The 13274-nt window shown below is 44.7% G+C and overlaps 1 protein-coding gene across 3 annotated transcripts; it reads right to left on the bottom strand.

Annotated features, from left to right (window-relative positions):
- Positions 1 to 3560: 3560 nt before the first annotated feature.
- On the bottom strand, positions 3561 to 11529 carry EIF5 (eukaryotic translation initiation factor 5). Of its 3 annotated transcripts, XM_084792808.1 has the most exons (12): positions 11437 to 11529; positions 11128 to 11321; positions 9948 to 10227; positions 9755 to 9836; positions 9330 to 9502; positions 8968 to 9079; positions 7739 to 7881; positions 7102 to 7260; positions 6605 to 6766; positions 6154 to 6318; positions 5550 to 5684; positions 3561 to 4732 (listed from the first exon to the last, which is right to left on the bottom strand). In XM_084792808.1, the coding sequence occupies exons 3-12, from the start codon at positions 10017 to 10019 to the stop codon at positions 4643 to 4645; spliced, it is 1293 nt and encodes a 430-aa protein (XP_084648934.1). In that variant the 5' UTR covers positions 10020 to 10227; positions 11128 to 11321; positions 11437 to 11529; the 3' UTR covers positions 3561 to 4642. The 3 variants fall into 3 exon arrangements, with proteins under 3 accessions (XP_084648934.1, XP_084648936.1, XP_084648935.1); XM_084792810.1 differs by lacking the exons at positions 11128 to 11321; positions 11437 to 11529 and adding an exon at positions 10850 to 10971; XM_084792809.1 differs by lacking the exons at positions 11128 to 11321; positions 11437 to 11529 and adding an exon at positions 10473 to 10629.
- Positions 11530 to 13274: the final 1745 nt, after the last annotated feature.

Consider the following 13274-nt stretch of genomic DNA (forward strand, 5'->3'; position numbering starts at 1 on the left):
GGGCTTATTTGTTAATATTTATCATGCTGTTGTTGCTTTTGAGTTGTTTGTTTTTCAAGACAGGGTTTCTCTGTGTAGCCCTGGCTGTCCTGGACTCACTTTGTAGACCAGGCTAGCCTCGAACTCAGAGATCCGCCTGCCTCTGTGTCCTGAGTTCTGGGATTTAAGGTGTGTGCCACTACTGCCCGGCATTAATATTTATTTTGAGGTACATTAGTGTTGTGACTGCATGTATGTATATGTGATGGTGTCTGATTCCCTGGAACAGGAATTACAGATATTTTGAGCTGCCATGTGGGTGCTGGGACTTGAATTTGGGTCCTCTGGAAGAACAGCTAGTGCTCTTAACTACTGGACCATCTCTCCAGCCCATTTTGTTTTGCTTTTAGATCTCAGTTCTTGTCTAAAAATATGGCATCGATTGTTACTGCTTTAAGGGACTGGCTGGATGAGGATGCTTTATTTCATGTCTTCTGAGCATGTTGTTCATCCATTGATAGCAGCTAGCTTGTTTGTTAAGGTTTTATTTACCTTTATGTATGAGTGCACTATCTGCATGAGCATTTGCAGGCCAGAAGAGGGCATCAATTTCCAGTATAGATAGATGGTTGTGAGCCACCATGTGGTTGCTGGGAATTGAACTCAGGACCTCTGGGGCTGAGCCATCTCTCTAGCGGCCTAGTTTGTTTTCTATTGCTGTGATAAAATACAATGACCAAGGGTTGGATATGGCTCAGTGATTAAGAGGGCTTGCTATTCTTCCAGAAGACTGGAGTTCAGTTCCCACAAGCCACAGCAAATGGTTCACAGCTGAGTGTAAATCTAGGTCTGACACTTTCTGCTCTCTGCAGGCACCTGCATGTACTAACACAGACACAGGCATACACGTAAATTACATATGCGTCCTGCTGTCCTGGAACTATGTAGACTAGGCTGGCCTTGAACTCATAGAGATCAGCCTGGGATTAAAGATATTCTTAGCTGAAAAAAAAATTTAATTATACTTTTGTCTGGTTTTTTTCCCCCTTATTTATTTATTTATTTTTGAGACAGGGTTGCCTTGGCTGTCCTGGACTCGCTTTGTAGGCCAGGCCTGCCTAGGCCTCCCCAGGGATGGCATTAAAGGCCTGCGCCACCACATCCAGCTGTAGCTTTCATTATATTGGTGTCTGTGTGTGGGTTTGTGCATGAGAACATGAGTATAGTGCCCATAGAGGCCAGAGGACACTAGAGTTACAGATGGTTCTGGGCCACCTGCTGTGTGTGCTGGAAACTGAATTCTGGTCTTCTGCAATAGTCTGCTTTCCCTCCTTCCCCATAGAGGGCTCTTACACTGCTCTCAAATTCACAAAGATCCAGCTGCCTCTGCCTTCATGTGTTACCATGCCTGGCCAAACCTATTATCTTAGGTGTAGGAGTGTTCTGCCTACAATTATGTATGTATACCATATTTAGTCAGGAAAGGTGCTGAATTCCCCCGGAACTGGAGTTAAGTGTTTGTGATAACGTGGGTGCTGAACCTGTGTGCTCTGTTAAAGCAGCCAGTCCTTATTTGACACAACACTTATTGAAGAACTCTTCTTAGTCCAAGCTGCTCAGCAACAGGGTTAGGATAAACCTCAGGCATTGCAGAACATGCTCTCAAGACCGTACACCAGTCTCTTTTACAAAAGGGCCCACAATTTACACCGGTTGCTATCTGTTGTAGTTTGAGCCCCACACTGGCCTGGGTGTAGGCTGCTGTGGTCCTTTGTTACAGCAGCCCAGCAAATCACTTGCAAAGCTGTTTAGGGGGGTCCTTGGTTTTTGGCTTATTTCCCCTTCTCTACCTTTCCTCAGCAGCTGGGTGAGCAGTTCAGGGTCCAGAAGCCCTTTCTGACTGCTCTGCAGGAAGGATCCTGCTTCAGCTTTGATCTAAAGTTTCCATGTTTGGCACACTCCCAAGTGAGTGCCAGCAGCACACCACTCTTGCACAGGGCGATTGTCCCACGTCAGTCTAGCCCATCTTCCAACTAACTGCATAATGGCTTTTTTGTTCTTCCGTTTCTAGTGGGTATTTTATTATGGTGCAGATTAGCCTTTGCTTCACACTTTGAGGGTTATGAGTTAGGTTTGGTGACATAGACCTGTATGTCATCTCAGCACCTGGAGGGTAGTCACAAAGATGTTGGCTTTAGTACCCTGGCCTCCATATGTGTAAATAGAACATGCACAGGAGGTGAAAGCAAGCTCAAGGCCAGTCTCAGTACCTGCATCCTAGGGCTTCAAAAAATGTGTAAGAAACCAGGGGAAGACAGAACTTGCTACAATCACTGGAGTCAGAATTCCCTAGGAAACATGTTATTTAAATAAAGGGGAGGAAAAATCCAGTGACACAATGAAATGACCAACTTTGTTTTTTCAAGACAGGGTTTTTCTGTGTAGCCCTGGCTGTCCTGGACTCCCTGGCCTTTAACTCAAGAGATCTGCCTAGTGCTGGGATTAAAGGCATGCGCCACAATGCCCAGCCCACCAACCTGTTTTCATACATAGGGTCAATTTACACATACAGTTGATGTACTCTCCATGGAATACCCAACACCCAAATCCAAGCACGAGCTGTAATGCTGGAAATCTTTCAGTGCTTTTTACTCACAATAAAATGAAAACATAGCTTAACCTTTTAATATTAAAGCAGAGACAAGTTTAATTTTAACATTGTTTTAATCAAGTAACGCAGCTGTTTGAAACAGGAAACTTTAAGACACCTCAATAGAGCAACGAAGGATTACTCCTCTCAGGTTAACCTCCATGAATAAACTCAGATTGTGTGAATTGGGATCCTACTGGTTTGGCACCAGAATGAACAGTGGCTGAAGCCCAAGCCCCTTCTTCAGTGTTGAACAACATTAACAGCAACAGCTCTAAGACAAAAATCTTGCCAGCCTGAGGCTGAATGCACTGATCCCCTTGAGAAGCTCAGAAAACGGTGAAATATGGAGGGGCTGACCATGCAACAAAGAACCTGAAACCCAGGAGACAAGGGACTTTTCAAGTACCACTTCTTTGGTGTGACATAGCACATTCCCTTGCTACCGTTCTAGGTATATGGCTCCTGTTCCGCCCTCAGACTCATATCAAGGTTTCTCTTTTTCTCAATGTTTGTGTGATTTGAATGCAAAGTTTTTCCTGCACACACATTTATTAGCCTTATAATCTGTGAGATGGATGACACAAAGTATAAGATCAAAATGATGTATGAGCTAGTACACCACACGAAATTAACCACATGGGCCCTTAACTCCCAGAATGCACTTTTGTGGAAAGAAGTATATGCTGTTCTAAATGGTGAAAGACAAATATTCATATATAGTCAGGAACCCAGATGGAGCTTACACCAGCTAGTGGGTAAAGAATTCACTTGTGTTTCAAGTCCAAGGCTCTGAATGGGCTGGTCAGACCTTAGCTAACTACACCCATCCAGTGGCTATCACCAGACCTCTCAGGTACCCAGCTATATTCAATGTGAAGTAAAAAATATCCCAAGTCTTCCACCAAAATACAGGCTCTGACTCAGAATATGATTTTAACTTTCTCTTTAAATAAGACAATTAGGGAAGGGGATCAAGCTTGAAACACAGTAACACTTATTTTGGCAAGATAGCAACCAAAATCTGAAATACAGGCTATTATATCCAAATTAAAAGGCATTAAAGAATAAACCATAATATTGGGGGGGAGGGGGGGAACACATCAAACACAAGATACAGTATGTCTAAACATCTTGAAATTATAATTTAAGGGTAAAGGCTGAAAAATTATGCTGTCTTAGCTAGAAATTAAGTGCACCTTTTTTCCTGTTTCTCCCAAATAGAATCAGAGTTTACGATTTAATCACACCTCAAAGCTTTTCTCTCAATACAAAGCAACCACTAAATACACACAAAATACTTATTTGTTAATAATTTCCCTGGCTCATCCAATGTACAATGCACATGACTCTAAAGACAATTTGGGGTGAGTGGACACAAACTGAAAAATCACTACTCCAAGTTTCAAAACTTGTTCTTAAAACCATAGGACACACAGGTCATTTTTACTTCTCATAAGGATGTCACACTGTCATGTAATTATCAGTCTTCCTTAGAATGACAAGAATCCTAACTGACTAGGACTGGAGATACAACTTTTAAAATACTTCATTTCTTAATGGCTGAGTAAGGTCAATTGCAATTATTTGCATTCTGCAACTTTCAGCACATAACAATCTATCAGGGTCAAGGACCTTAAGTTAAATGGTGTAACATCCTAAAGTAGCCAATTACTTGAGTATAAGCCATTCAGAGCCCAACGTCTGAAGAATGACCAAAATCAAATCTTTATTTTTTTGTAACTGTATAAATGTGATCCAAATGTGTCCACCACTAGTTTTTCCAAAAGAAACATGCTATAAATAAGCAAACTACAACTGCTCACTGTTAAGTATGGACTCCCTAGATGTCTCATTGGGCTTAATTATAGACCACTCACAGTAATAATTTTAGTATCAAGTGTAGCATGATGTTAAGCCATTTTAGCTCTTGCACATACATGTTGCACTTCTGGCTGATAATGGAGAATATTTTGCAGCATTACACTGTTAAGCTAAGTTGCATCCATCCTTTTAAATGGCATCAATATCAATGTCATCATCCTTGTTGTCAGACTTCACAGTTTCAACTTTTGGTACACTGGCAGTCTTCGAATATACCACCTGATAAGATAAATCAATTAAATACAGAAATTCTTTTTTTCTCCGTTATTTATTGAGAATTAAAGTATTTCCATTACCCTTTCCTCCCTCCAAGCCTTCCCATCATTTCCTTTATGGCCTTTTAAAAATATTTATGTTATGTATAGAAGGGCTCTATCCTCATGACAGAATAGCATCAGATCCTAGTATGTATGTTGTCAGCTAGGAATGACACTCAGGACCTCTGGAAGAGCAGACAATGCTCTTAACCACTGAGCCATCTCTTTAGTCCTCATTTTGACTTTTTTGAGACAGGATTTCTTTGCATAGCCTCTGACTGTCCTGGAATTCAGGAGACTGTCTGCTCATGAGTGCTAGCATTAAAGATGTATGCCACCATATCTGGCTTTATCTTAAATTATGCATCAGGGGAAATGTCTATGGTTGTAATTGTATTCATCTAATTATTTTTCAGGGCTGGAAGAGGCTTAAGGTTTAGAAAAAATGCTTACCTACTATGCTCTATCTCCAGCAATACATAAAAAAACTGTCTCCTCTACCCACGGAAAGATTAAGCTTTGTTTTACCCTTAAACTGAAATTTGGAACTACCCCAATCGCCTCATCCCAACACTACCTTTATATCTCTCTACCCTGAGAAGTATGGATCCATGGGAATTGGAGGCCAGCCTGGTCCAGGATAGCCAAGGCTACACAGAGAAACTCTGTCTCAAGTCTACCCTGACCTCCAAGTACCCTGTCTGGGGATGGAGGTGGTATAAGATCTCTTAACATCCAATGCTAACTAAGTACTTAATAACATGCTTTCTGTCATTTACCTCAATATTTTCATCTTCATCTTCTTCCTCACCACCAGATGATTCTTCCTCTGCTTCCTTCAACCATTTAATAAATGGTTCTGCTTTGACACGAATCTCTTTGGCAAGTTCTTTTGAGACATATTTCTTAGAGGCCTAAAAAAGTCCAGAATTCTTAGTTAAGACTTGAAAATATAACTTAAATTACTTGTACAATTAGCCAATTAAAGGGCCTATGCCAGCCGAGTGTGGTGGCACGTGGCTTTAATCCCAGCACTCAGGAGGCAGAGGCAGGAGGATCACTGTGAGTTCGAGGCCAGCCTGGTCTACAAAGTGAGTCCAGGACAGCCAAGGCTACACAGAGAAACTTTTGTCTTAAAAAAAAAAAAAATAAAATAAATAATAATAAAAAGGGGGGGGGCCTGTAACATACTCTAATCTTCAGCAGACAGAACATACAGACACACATTGAAAATCTAAACAATCTTGCTGCCTTAACTACAAAGAGACTCAGATAAGCACAGGAATTCAACTTAATGTAGACAGGATTAGATATTAGACACAACTTATTTATAAGCTGTTTTGATGCTTCTGCAACTTGGCAACACAACTCTGTGCCACCTACCTTTTCTGACCAGCTGATGATGACCTCTTCTTCTAAAAGGTCTGCGTCATACATCTCCTTCAAGATGTGTGGAATCTTGGAGAGCAGCTGAGCTTGATGCATTGCTACCACACATTCCAAACCGTGAAGAAGGTACCGCTGAGCCTTTTTGTTGTTATGACAAAACTGCAAGTAGACAGCATCAATAATCACCTACCTGCTCTAAGGTACTTCAGTATCTAAGCATATTCCTTTTCTTAAGGCATAGAAGAACATTTAGCAGTAGCTCAAAAAGGTTAATGCACAGACACCATTACCATTTGCAGGTGCTCCCAGACTTTGTAAAGTGGCCAATTATCTATTTTCAGAATGACAATATAGTGAGCTGAAGCAAATTTAAAGCCACAGCTTTAAGGTCACAATCTTTATTTGCAAATCATTAAAAAAACAAAACAAAAAACCAAACTCTTACTCTTAGGAAATGGCGCCTGTATTTCTTGATTTGCTCTCTTATCTTCTCATCAAAGAGAACTTCAGTCAAAACAAGAGGCCCCATGGCTTTTACATCCAGTCTTTCTGCCTCAGCCACAATTTCTTTATCAGATGAATCAATAATGCCTTCTTCTTTCTTTTTCTGGAAATAAAACATGTGTGCTTGAGAGCAGTACTTCCTCCAGAATTTCTACGCAATCTATGACTTTCCAAAGACAGTTCAATACCCACTGTACTTCCTTCCAATACATTTTGTGAATAAGCAAAGTAAAGTAAATACAAGCCTTGTATTAGTAATATTCAAAGGATGGCAGGGTGTGGTGGTACAAGAGACTCAGATTATCTGTGAGCTTGTGGCTAGCCTGGTCTACGTGAGTCCAGGATAGCCAGGGCTATAGAGAAGTTATTGGCTGAAAACAAAAACAACAGATACCAAGTAAATTCAAAGACACCTGAAAGTTAACTATGCAAATTTACCTTAACAAAATCAAATAGGATGTTGACCCGTTCTTCTATAGTTCTTTCCAAATCATCGCTGAGTGTCAGACCTTTTGCATGGTCACTGATTTCATCCATTCTGCGCCTCTGAGCTTCCTCAGTTGTATCCTCCCCCCAATCCTCATCATTGCCTTCCTCCTGTTTATACAGAAAGCAAAGACATATAAATACTGCTAATTAGTCACGACAGGATCAAGCACTTTTGTCCACAGACCATTATCCATCAGCCCAGGGAATGGTATCCTTCATATCAGTGTAAACAAAGACAAAGGAATTCTAAGCAGGAAAAAAACCAATCAAGCCAGGTGTGGTGAGGCATGGCTTTAATCCTAGCCCTTGGGAGGCAGAGGCAAGTGGACGTCTTTGAGTCCCGGACAGCCAGGGCTACACAGAGAAACTCTATCTTGAAAAACAACCCAACCATTAGAAAGCTAACATTAATAAGTTTTGTTTTAGATTATATGAGGTTTATTAAGTGAGCATGGGGAGAGAAGGGGAGAGGGACACCCCAGAGAGAGAAACAGATACAAGGGACACAGAGGAAGAGAAAGAGAGAAAAGGAACACAGTAAGTTTACACCTGGCTTTTCAGACAAATTTAAGTGCCCTAAACTCACCACAGGATGTGGAGGAGGACTAATTTCATTTGGTGGTGGAGGTAATGGTGTCTCATTGCTGGATACGGAACCATTTTCCTTGTCCTTGCCCTTTCTATTTTTCTTTTCCTTTTCTTTCTTTCCTGTACCGCTGTCACTATTCTCTACAAGAAAACAAGAGTTAACTTAGTTTTATGTTTTACTCTCAGATTTAAATCCTACCCTCTCAGCACAAAATTTAAAAAAGAAAAATTCTGAGCCAGGCATGGTGGTACACACCTTTAATCCCAGCACTGGGGAGGTGGAGACAGGCAGATCACTGTGAGTTCAAGGCCAGCCTGATCCATAAAACTAGTCTGGGACAGCCAAGGCTACACAGAGAAACTGTCTTGAAAACAAAAACACCCCCTCCCCCAGAAAAACCCAAACAATTCTGCACTTCTTTAGCCCCAGCACTCAGGAGGCAGAGGTAAGTGGATATGAGTTTGAAGCCAGCCTGGTCTACAAAGTGAGTTTTGGGACAGCCGGGTTGTTGTTACACAGAGAAACCCTGTCTTGAAAAACCATGAGAGAATTCTGAAGGGATTCAGGTATCAAATAAATTTACTAACTGCATTTCATGGGTTATGAAATAAGGCAAAGCAATACTAGCACACACAGTACTGGGAATATTAAACTATTTCAAGGTCTATATAATGACGATGCCTCAATCAGGTAGCTTGCCCCAAAGATGTAAACAAAATCTAAAAGCAGATCAACTCAACAAATCCAACAATCAAAACGTTTGTTTGAGCCTATATAACGGCTTGTCTCATGGGGAAGAGAACACCGGAATAGGTTAGACTTTCTTGCTATAGCAAGCTCAAATTGTGTCAGACAGTTTTGTCCATCTACCACAGAGTGTTGCTTGCAATGCTTTAAAAGTCACTATAACTTAATAGCCTCAGTTCTAAGACAGTAGAACCTTTGAGGAGTTTGCATCATAAGCTATTTTATGAATGACTTTTGCAACCTTTTCCACTTTTACTGTTACATGAAACAAATAATGTCTTATGGTAGGAAGTCCAGAGCCAATCATCCCAGGACTTAGGAGGCAGATGCCAGTCTGGTATACAAAGGACAGCCAAAACTGCAGAGAAACCTTGTCTGGAAAACTACCCCCACACACTAAAAACCAAGTCTATTGATATACTTATATAAAGTAACAAAAATCTTTGAAGTATTCCAATAGTCATTTTGTTAAGACTTACCAGGTGGGTTTTTGAGAATGAATGTACAGAGTTTATGATGTGTGTCAAGCATGCCTCGGTACCCACAGGCTTTACAAGAATTACCTATTGTTTGCTTCTTTGGATTGACATGCTGTCAAGAAAAGTAAAAACAAGTGTCATCTATAGTTTAAGATGAAAATTGTACAGTAGTTTATGTAAAAATGCCAGAAGACATCTAAAACACTAGCGTAACACAAATATTGTTCATGGTAGCTTAATTTTAACAGAAGGCATTTTCTAACAAGTCTGCTGTGCCCTCTCAGGAACATGAAACTATTATCACAAAAGCAAATACCGAATTTAATGGAAAAAACAAACAAGAAAACCTTAAAGGCACCCACCAGATCTGTTTCAGGATTCTCACACTCAGGACAGAGAACAAATTTTTTAATGAATCCATCCAACATGTCTTGCAGCTTATTCGCCTCATGAGATCCATTGACAATGTAACGGTCATTCTTAACATCAAACTGGGTCTGTGCTCCCAGCTCACAACCAAAATATTTGGTGGGATCTATATAAAGACATTTCATTAGAGTTAACCAAAGCACTGGCTACACAAGAGCATTCATACAAAAACTCACCGTGTCTTAAAATTACAAGGCCATTGAGATGGAGCCAGGTGGTTTAATGACACCCAATAAAGTAGGTCCAAAGTTCCACACTTGCTAGTTAACAATATGATTGAAGAAGGATGTATAGCTCAAAGACTGTCAACACTCTACCCAAAATATACCTTTTTCAGGCTTCTCCAAGCTTTACTTACACGTTGGAGGCCGATTAAGCGCCTTTGCAACGTCAACCATGTTGACTATAACTGTCTTGATTCCATTTCCTTTGCCCTCAACCTAAAGAAAATAAGAATTTCAATTTTGCACTGTCTTCCCTGTAAAATGCAACCTTTCAAAACCCATGGAGCATATGGACCAAGTTCCTATTAAAATGACGATCAGCATTACCTTAGCAATCAGACGGGGCATCTTGTAGCGATAGAACTGGTCTGACACGCTGCGGTTGACGTTGACAGACATTTTGGCTTATTAGTGACTTTATCAATAAGATGAACAGATCTTTGATTGCAACTTTTTGGTATCTTCTGTCTGGAGAAGAAGGGATGACATAAACGACTGCAAGAGTTCTCGGTCTCTGACATGAAAAAATTTTCGCCACTGAGGCTGTAAGCTTCTTGCTTGTATGCTATGTTTCCCCAATACAGGTACCAATGGCTGCGCAACAGCTCTGAAAGAGAAAAGGAGAAAACACACAAACACCCCCACAGGGTTAGCATCATTCCTATCTGGAGTTAATTCCTGTCCCTGAGTGCCCCCGCATAATTAACACCCTGTGTGGGAGAACAGTTGACAATCCAGTCCCACGTAACAAAGCACAACTCAAGGAGCCCAGGAGGCCACCATTTTGACAAGAAGAGCTGAGACTGTGGCCGGGAAATAAACACTCGAAGGGAAACAACACGAAACACAAACCCTGCGCCCTCAGCTGCCGTGAGTTTGTCAGAGCCAAGACCACCGGCGAGTCATAGGCTGCTCCTGCCGGGGGACCGTGCTGTAACTGCCGAAAAGGGGCTCCGGGCCCTTCTCGCCCTCAGCTCAAGCCAGGGAGCAAACAACTTCTCCAATCGCGCCTCCCCCGGCCGCCATCGCTGTGAAACGGGAAACGTCGAGCCGGACCTGGCAACCGCGAAGTTGCGGCTGCGGCGACTCCGGGTGGCTTCGGGGCGGCGCGTCCCGGCCAGGAGCCATTGGCTCCGTCGGAGCACGAGGAACGCGGCCGGAGCCGCGCCCGGACTCCCCCTCCGCCCGCCCGCCCGCTCGCTCGCTCCCTCCCTCCGCGCACGGCCGACCTTCGCCCTCGTCCCCATGGCTACACGACAGCTAGAGCTTGTCGCCTGGCCTCCTACTTCCGGCGGCCGGCGGGGCAGAGGTGCGGCCTCCCTGAGTCACAAACGAGCCCCGCGCCTGACTCAGCCCGGCCCCGGCACACGCGCGCTCCCGCGCCCGCCCGCCCGCGCGCTCCCGCGGAGGCCGCCTCCCCCACCCCCCAAACTGCGCCACACGCGCGGCAGGTCACGCGGCCGCGCCGCCATCTTGCCGCCGCCATGGCCCGCCGCCCGCGACTCACCGTTTTCGTCAAATAAAGACATAAACCCAACGCGGCTCGCCCGGGACTGGGAGGAAGAGGCGCTGGAAACCGGGTCCGGAGCGGCGGGGCGGGTGGCGAGCGGAGGGGCGGCTGGGCAGGTGCCGCCGCCGAGCAGCGGGAGGGGCTGTCCCAGCGACGTCCGCGTCCACACCAGCAGCGCCGAGCCTGGCGACCTGGCGGGGACACGGCCGTGAGCCGCGGGCGGCGCCTGGCCCCGCCGGCGGCCCGCGGGGTGGAGGGGCGGGAGGGCAGGGCAGGGGCACGGGCCACCGCCCCCCGCGGACTCACCTCTGGAATGTTCTCGCTCTGACTGAACAACGCCGCCGCCGCGCTCAAGCTACCCTCGGCCCCGGGTCCCGCCCCCTGCAGCGGGCAGCAGCTGCTTATTGGCCGCAGGGCCGCCCGATGTCGCCTGTCATTGGCTAGTAGGCACGTCAATCGTACTTCTCCCCGCCCTCCACTTCCTGGGGCTCCACTCTCGGTCTCGGCCCGCCTCCCGCTTGTCCCCGCTTCCTTCCCTTCCCTTCCCCCCCTCTGCCCTTCCCAGAGGCCTTCGCGGTCTCGCGATACCCGGTTCCGCTGTGTGTTTAGGTGTTCAGGCAATATGGCGCTCGCCTATTCCTCCCGTGGGGTGGGGCTGAGTCGGTTCCGCCGCGTAGCGTTGGCTTCGGGCCACAGGGGACCCAACTGTTCGTCCTGACCCCGCCAGGCTCCCCCGAAAAGGGCAGCTCCCGGTGCTTTTCCCCACCACCCCTTCCCCCACCCGGCCCGGGTCTGTCATCCCATACGGTGCCTCTCCGTGAGCTCGGGGAGCAAGGCTGTTGACTAACCGAGACTCCGTGTTCGTGGCTCTGAGGTTTCCCAGGATGGAAACGCTACCTTTTGTGTGTAACTTGGGTCCCCGAGCGTGCGTCGTGGTGTGACCCCGACCCTAGGAACGTCCGGCTGTGCCTCGGGGTTTGCTTACTCCCCTCCCAGGTGTCCAGCCGCCACGTCTAGGGCCACTTGTCCATCCCAACCCAGTCTGTAAAGTCGATCCCTGGCTGCCTCCGGACAGGTGTACCCGCTGAGGCCATAGTGCTGTATTTACTAAGAATTTATGTTCGGAAGAAGAACCCGACTTTTTTGTTTCGTAGAAACTCCCATTGTTTAAAAAAAAAACTTTAAATTAAAAAAAAAAGTTTCTATTGAGATTTGAGGTCATACTACCTAAAACAATATAGAAATTACCTGAGAGTGATCAGAGCTCTGTTCCAACTTCTTGAGGCTTCTGAGAGCAGCAGCCTGGCTTAGTCAGCAGCTTGCGTAGTTTCCTGATGGGGAGAAACAACACTGTAATGGAAGAGGGCCTGCCCTTTGTTCTAAGAAGGTTAAAATTGAAAGGTCAGTTTTGTTTTGCCCAAATCCAAGGTTATTTCTCCATGTCTGATGAGCCCTATAACACCATTTAGAAATTGACAGCGTTAGTGGGGCAGAATAAAGGCACGATGCAGAATTGAAAGATTTGTGTTATTTTCTGTAGCGTTTACTTCACAGAACATGGTTGTACAATTTTAAAATCTAATGCATATTGTTTTGTGCTTACCCGGGTTCCCCCTCGTTAAAATGGTTAGATAGATTTCAGACTGGGCTTCTGTGAAGGATGGATCATGACTTAGCAGTATTGGAACAGATTGGGTTTTTGCTTGGCTGCACTCAAATACCAGTATTTTAGAAACTGTCATAAAATAAGGGTGTGAAACTAGTCTGAGCTAAGAGGCTTGTCTCAGCAAAGTGTTCTTTGGTAATGCTATACAAAGTGGTCTTTTCTGTTTATTTGATAGCCTGATCTTAAATTTCATTTTAAAGCTTGTAGTGGCCAGCCCTGCTGACATTTTATGTCCTGACACTTTGGAGGCAGAGGCGAGGCAGATCTCTCTGTGAGAGGCTAGCCTGGTCTACATAGTGAGTTCTAGGACAGCCAAAAATGAAAACACAAAAGGTTGTACTAGTTTTAACTTTACTATTTAGTGCATGCTCCACTGCTAGTTACTATGGGCAGCTAGTGCCCTCTTGCTATATACCCCAACTTGGCCTCGAACTCACAGCTAACCTCATACCTCAACTTCCCTAGCAGGGGAATAACA

This window comes from Acomys minous (assembly GCF_964271855.1).
Source record: "Acomys minous genome assembly, chromosome: 8".
Classification (NCBI taxonomy): Eukaryota; Metazoa; Chordata; class Mammalia; order Rodentia; family Muridae; genus Acomys; species Acomys minous.

What these genes read in the sequence shown, in the direction of transcription:
- EIF5 (XM_084792808.1), bottom strand. Translation starts at nt 10,019, where the DNA reads ATGTCTGTCAACGTCAACCGCAGCGTGTCAGACCAGTTCTATCGCTAC. An exon ending in GCTTAATCGGCCTCCAACGT is followed by an intron (nt 9,503 to 9,754) that starts GTAAGTAAAGCT and finishes GTCTTTATATAG; the next exon opens with ATCCCACCAAATATTTTGGT. An exon ending in AGAATCCTGAAACAGATCTG is followed by an intron (nt 9,080 to 9,329) that starts GTGGGTGCCTTT and finishes TTTTCTTGACAG; the next exon opens with CATGTCAATCCAAAGAAGCA.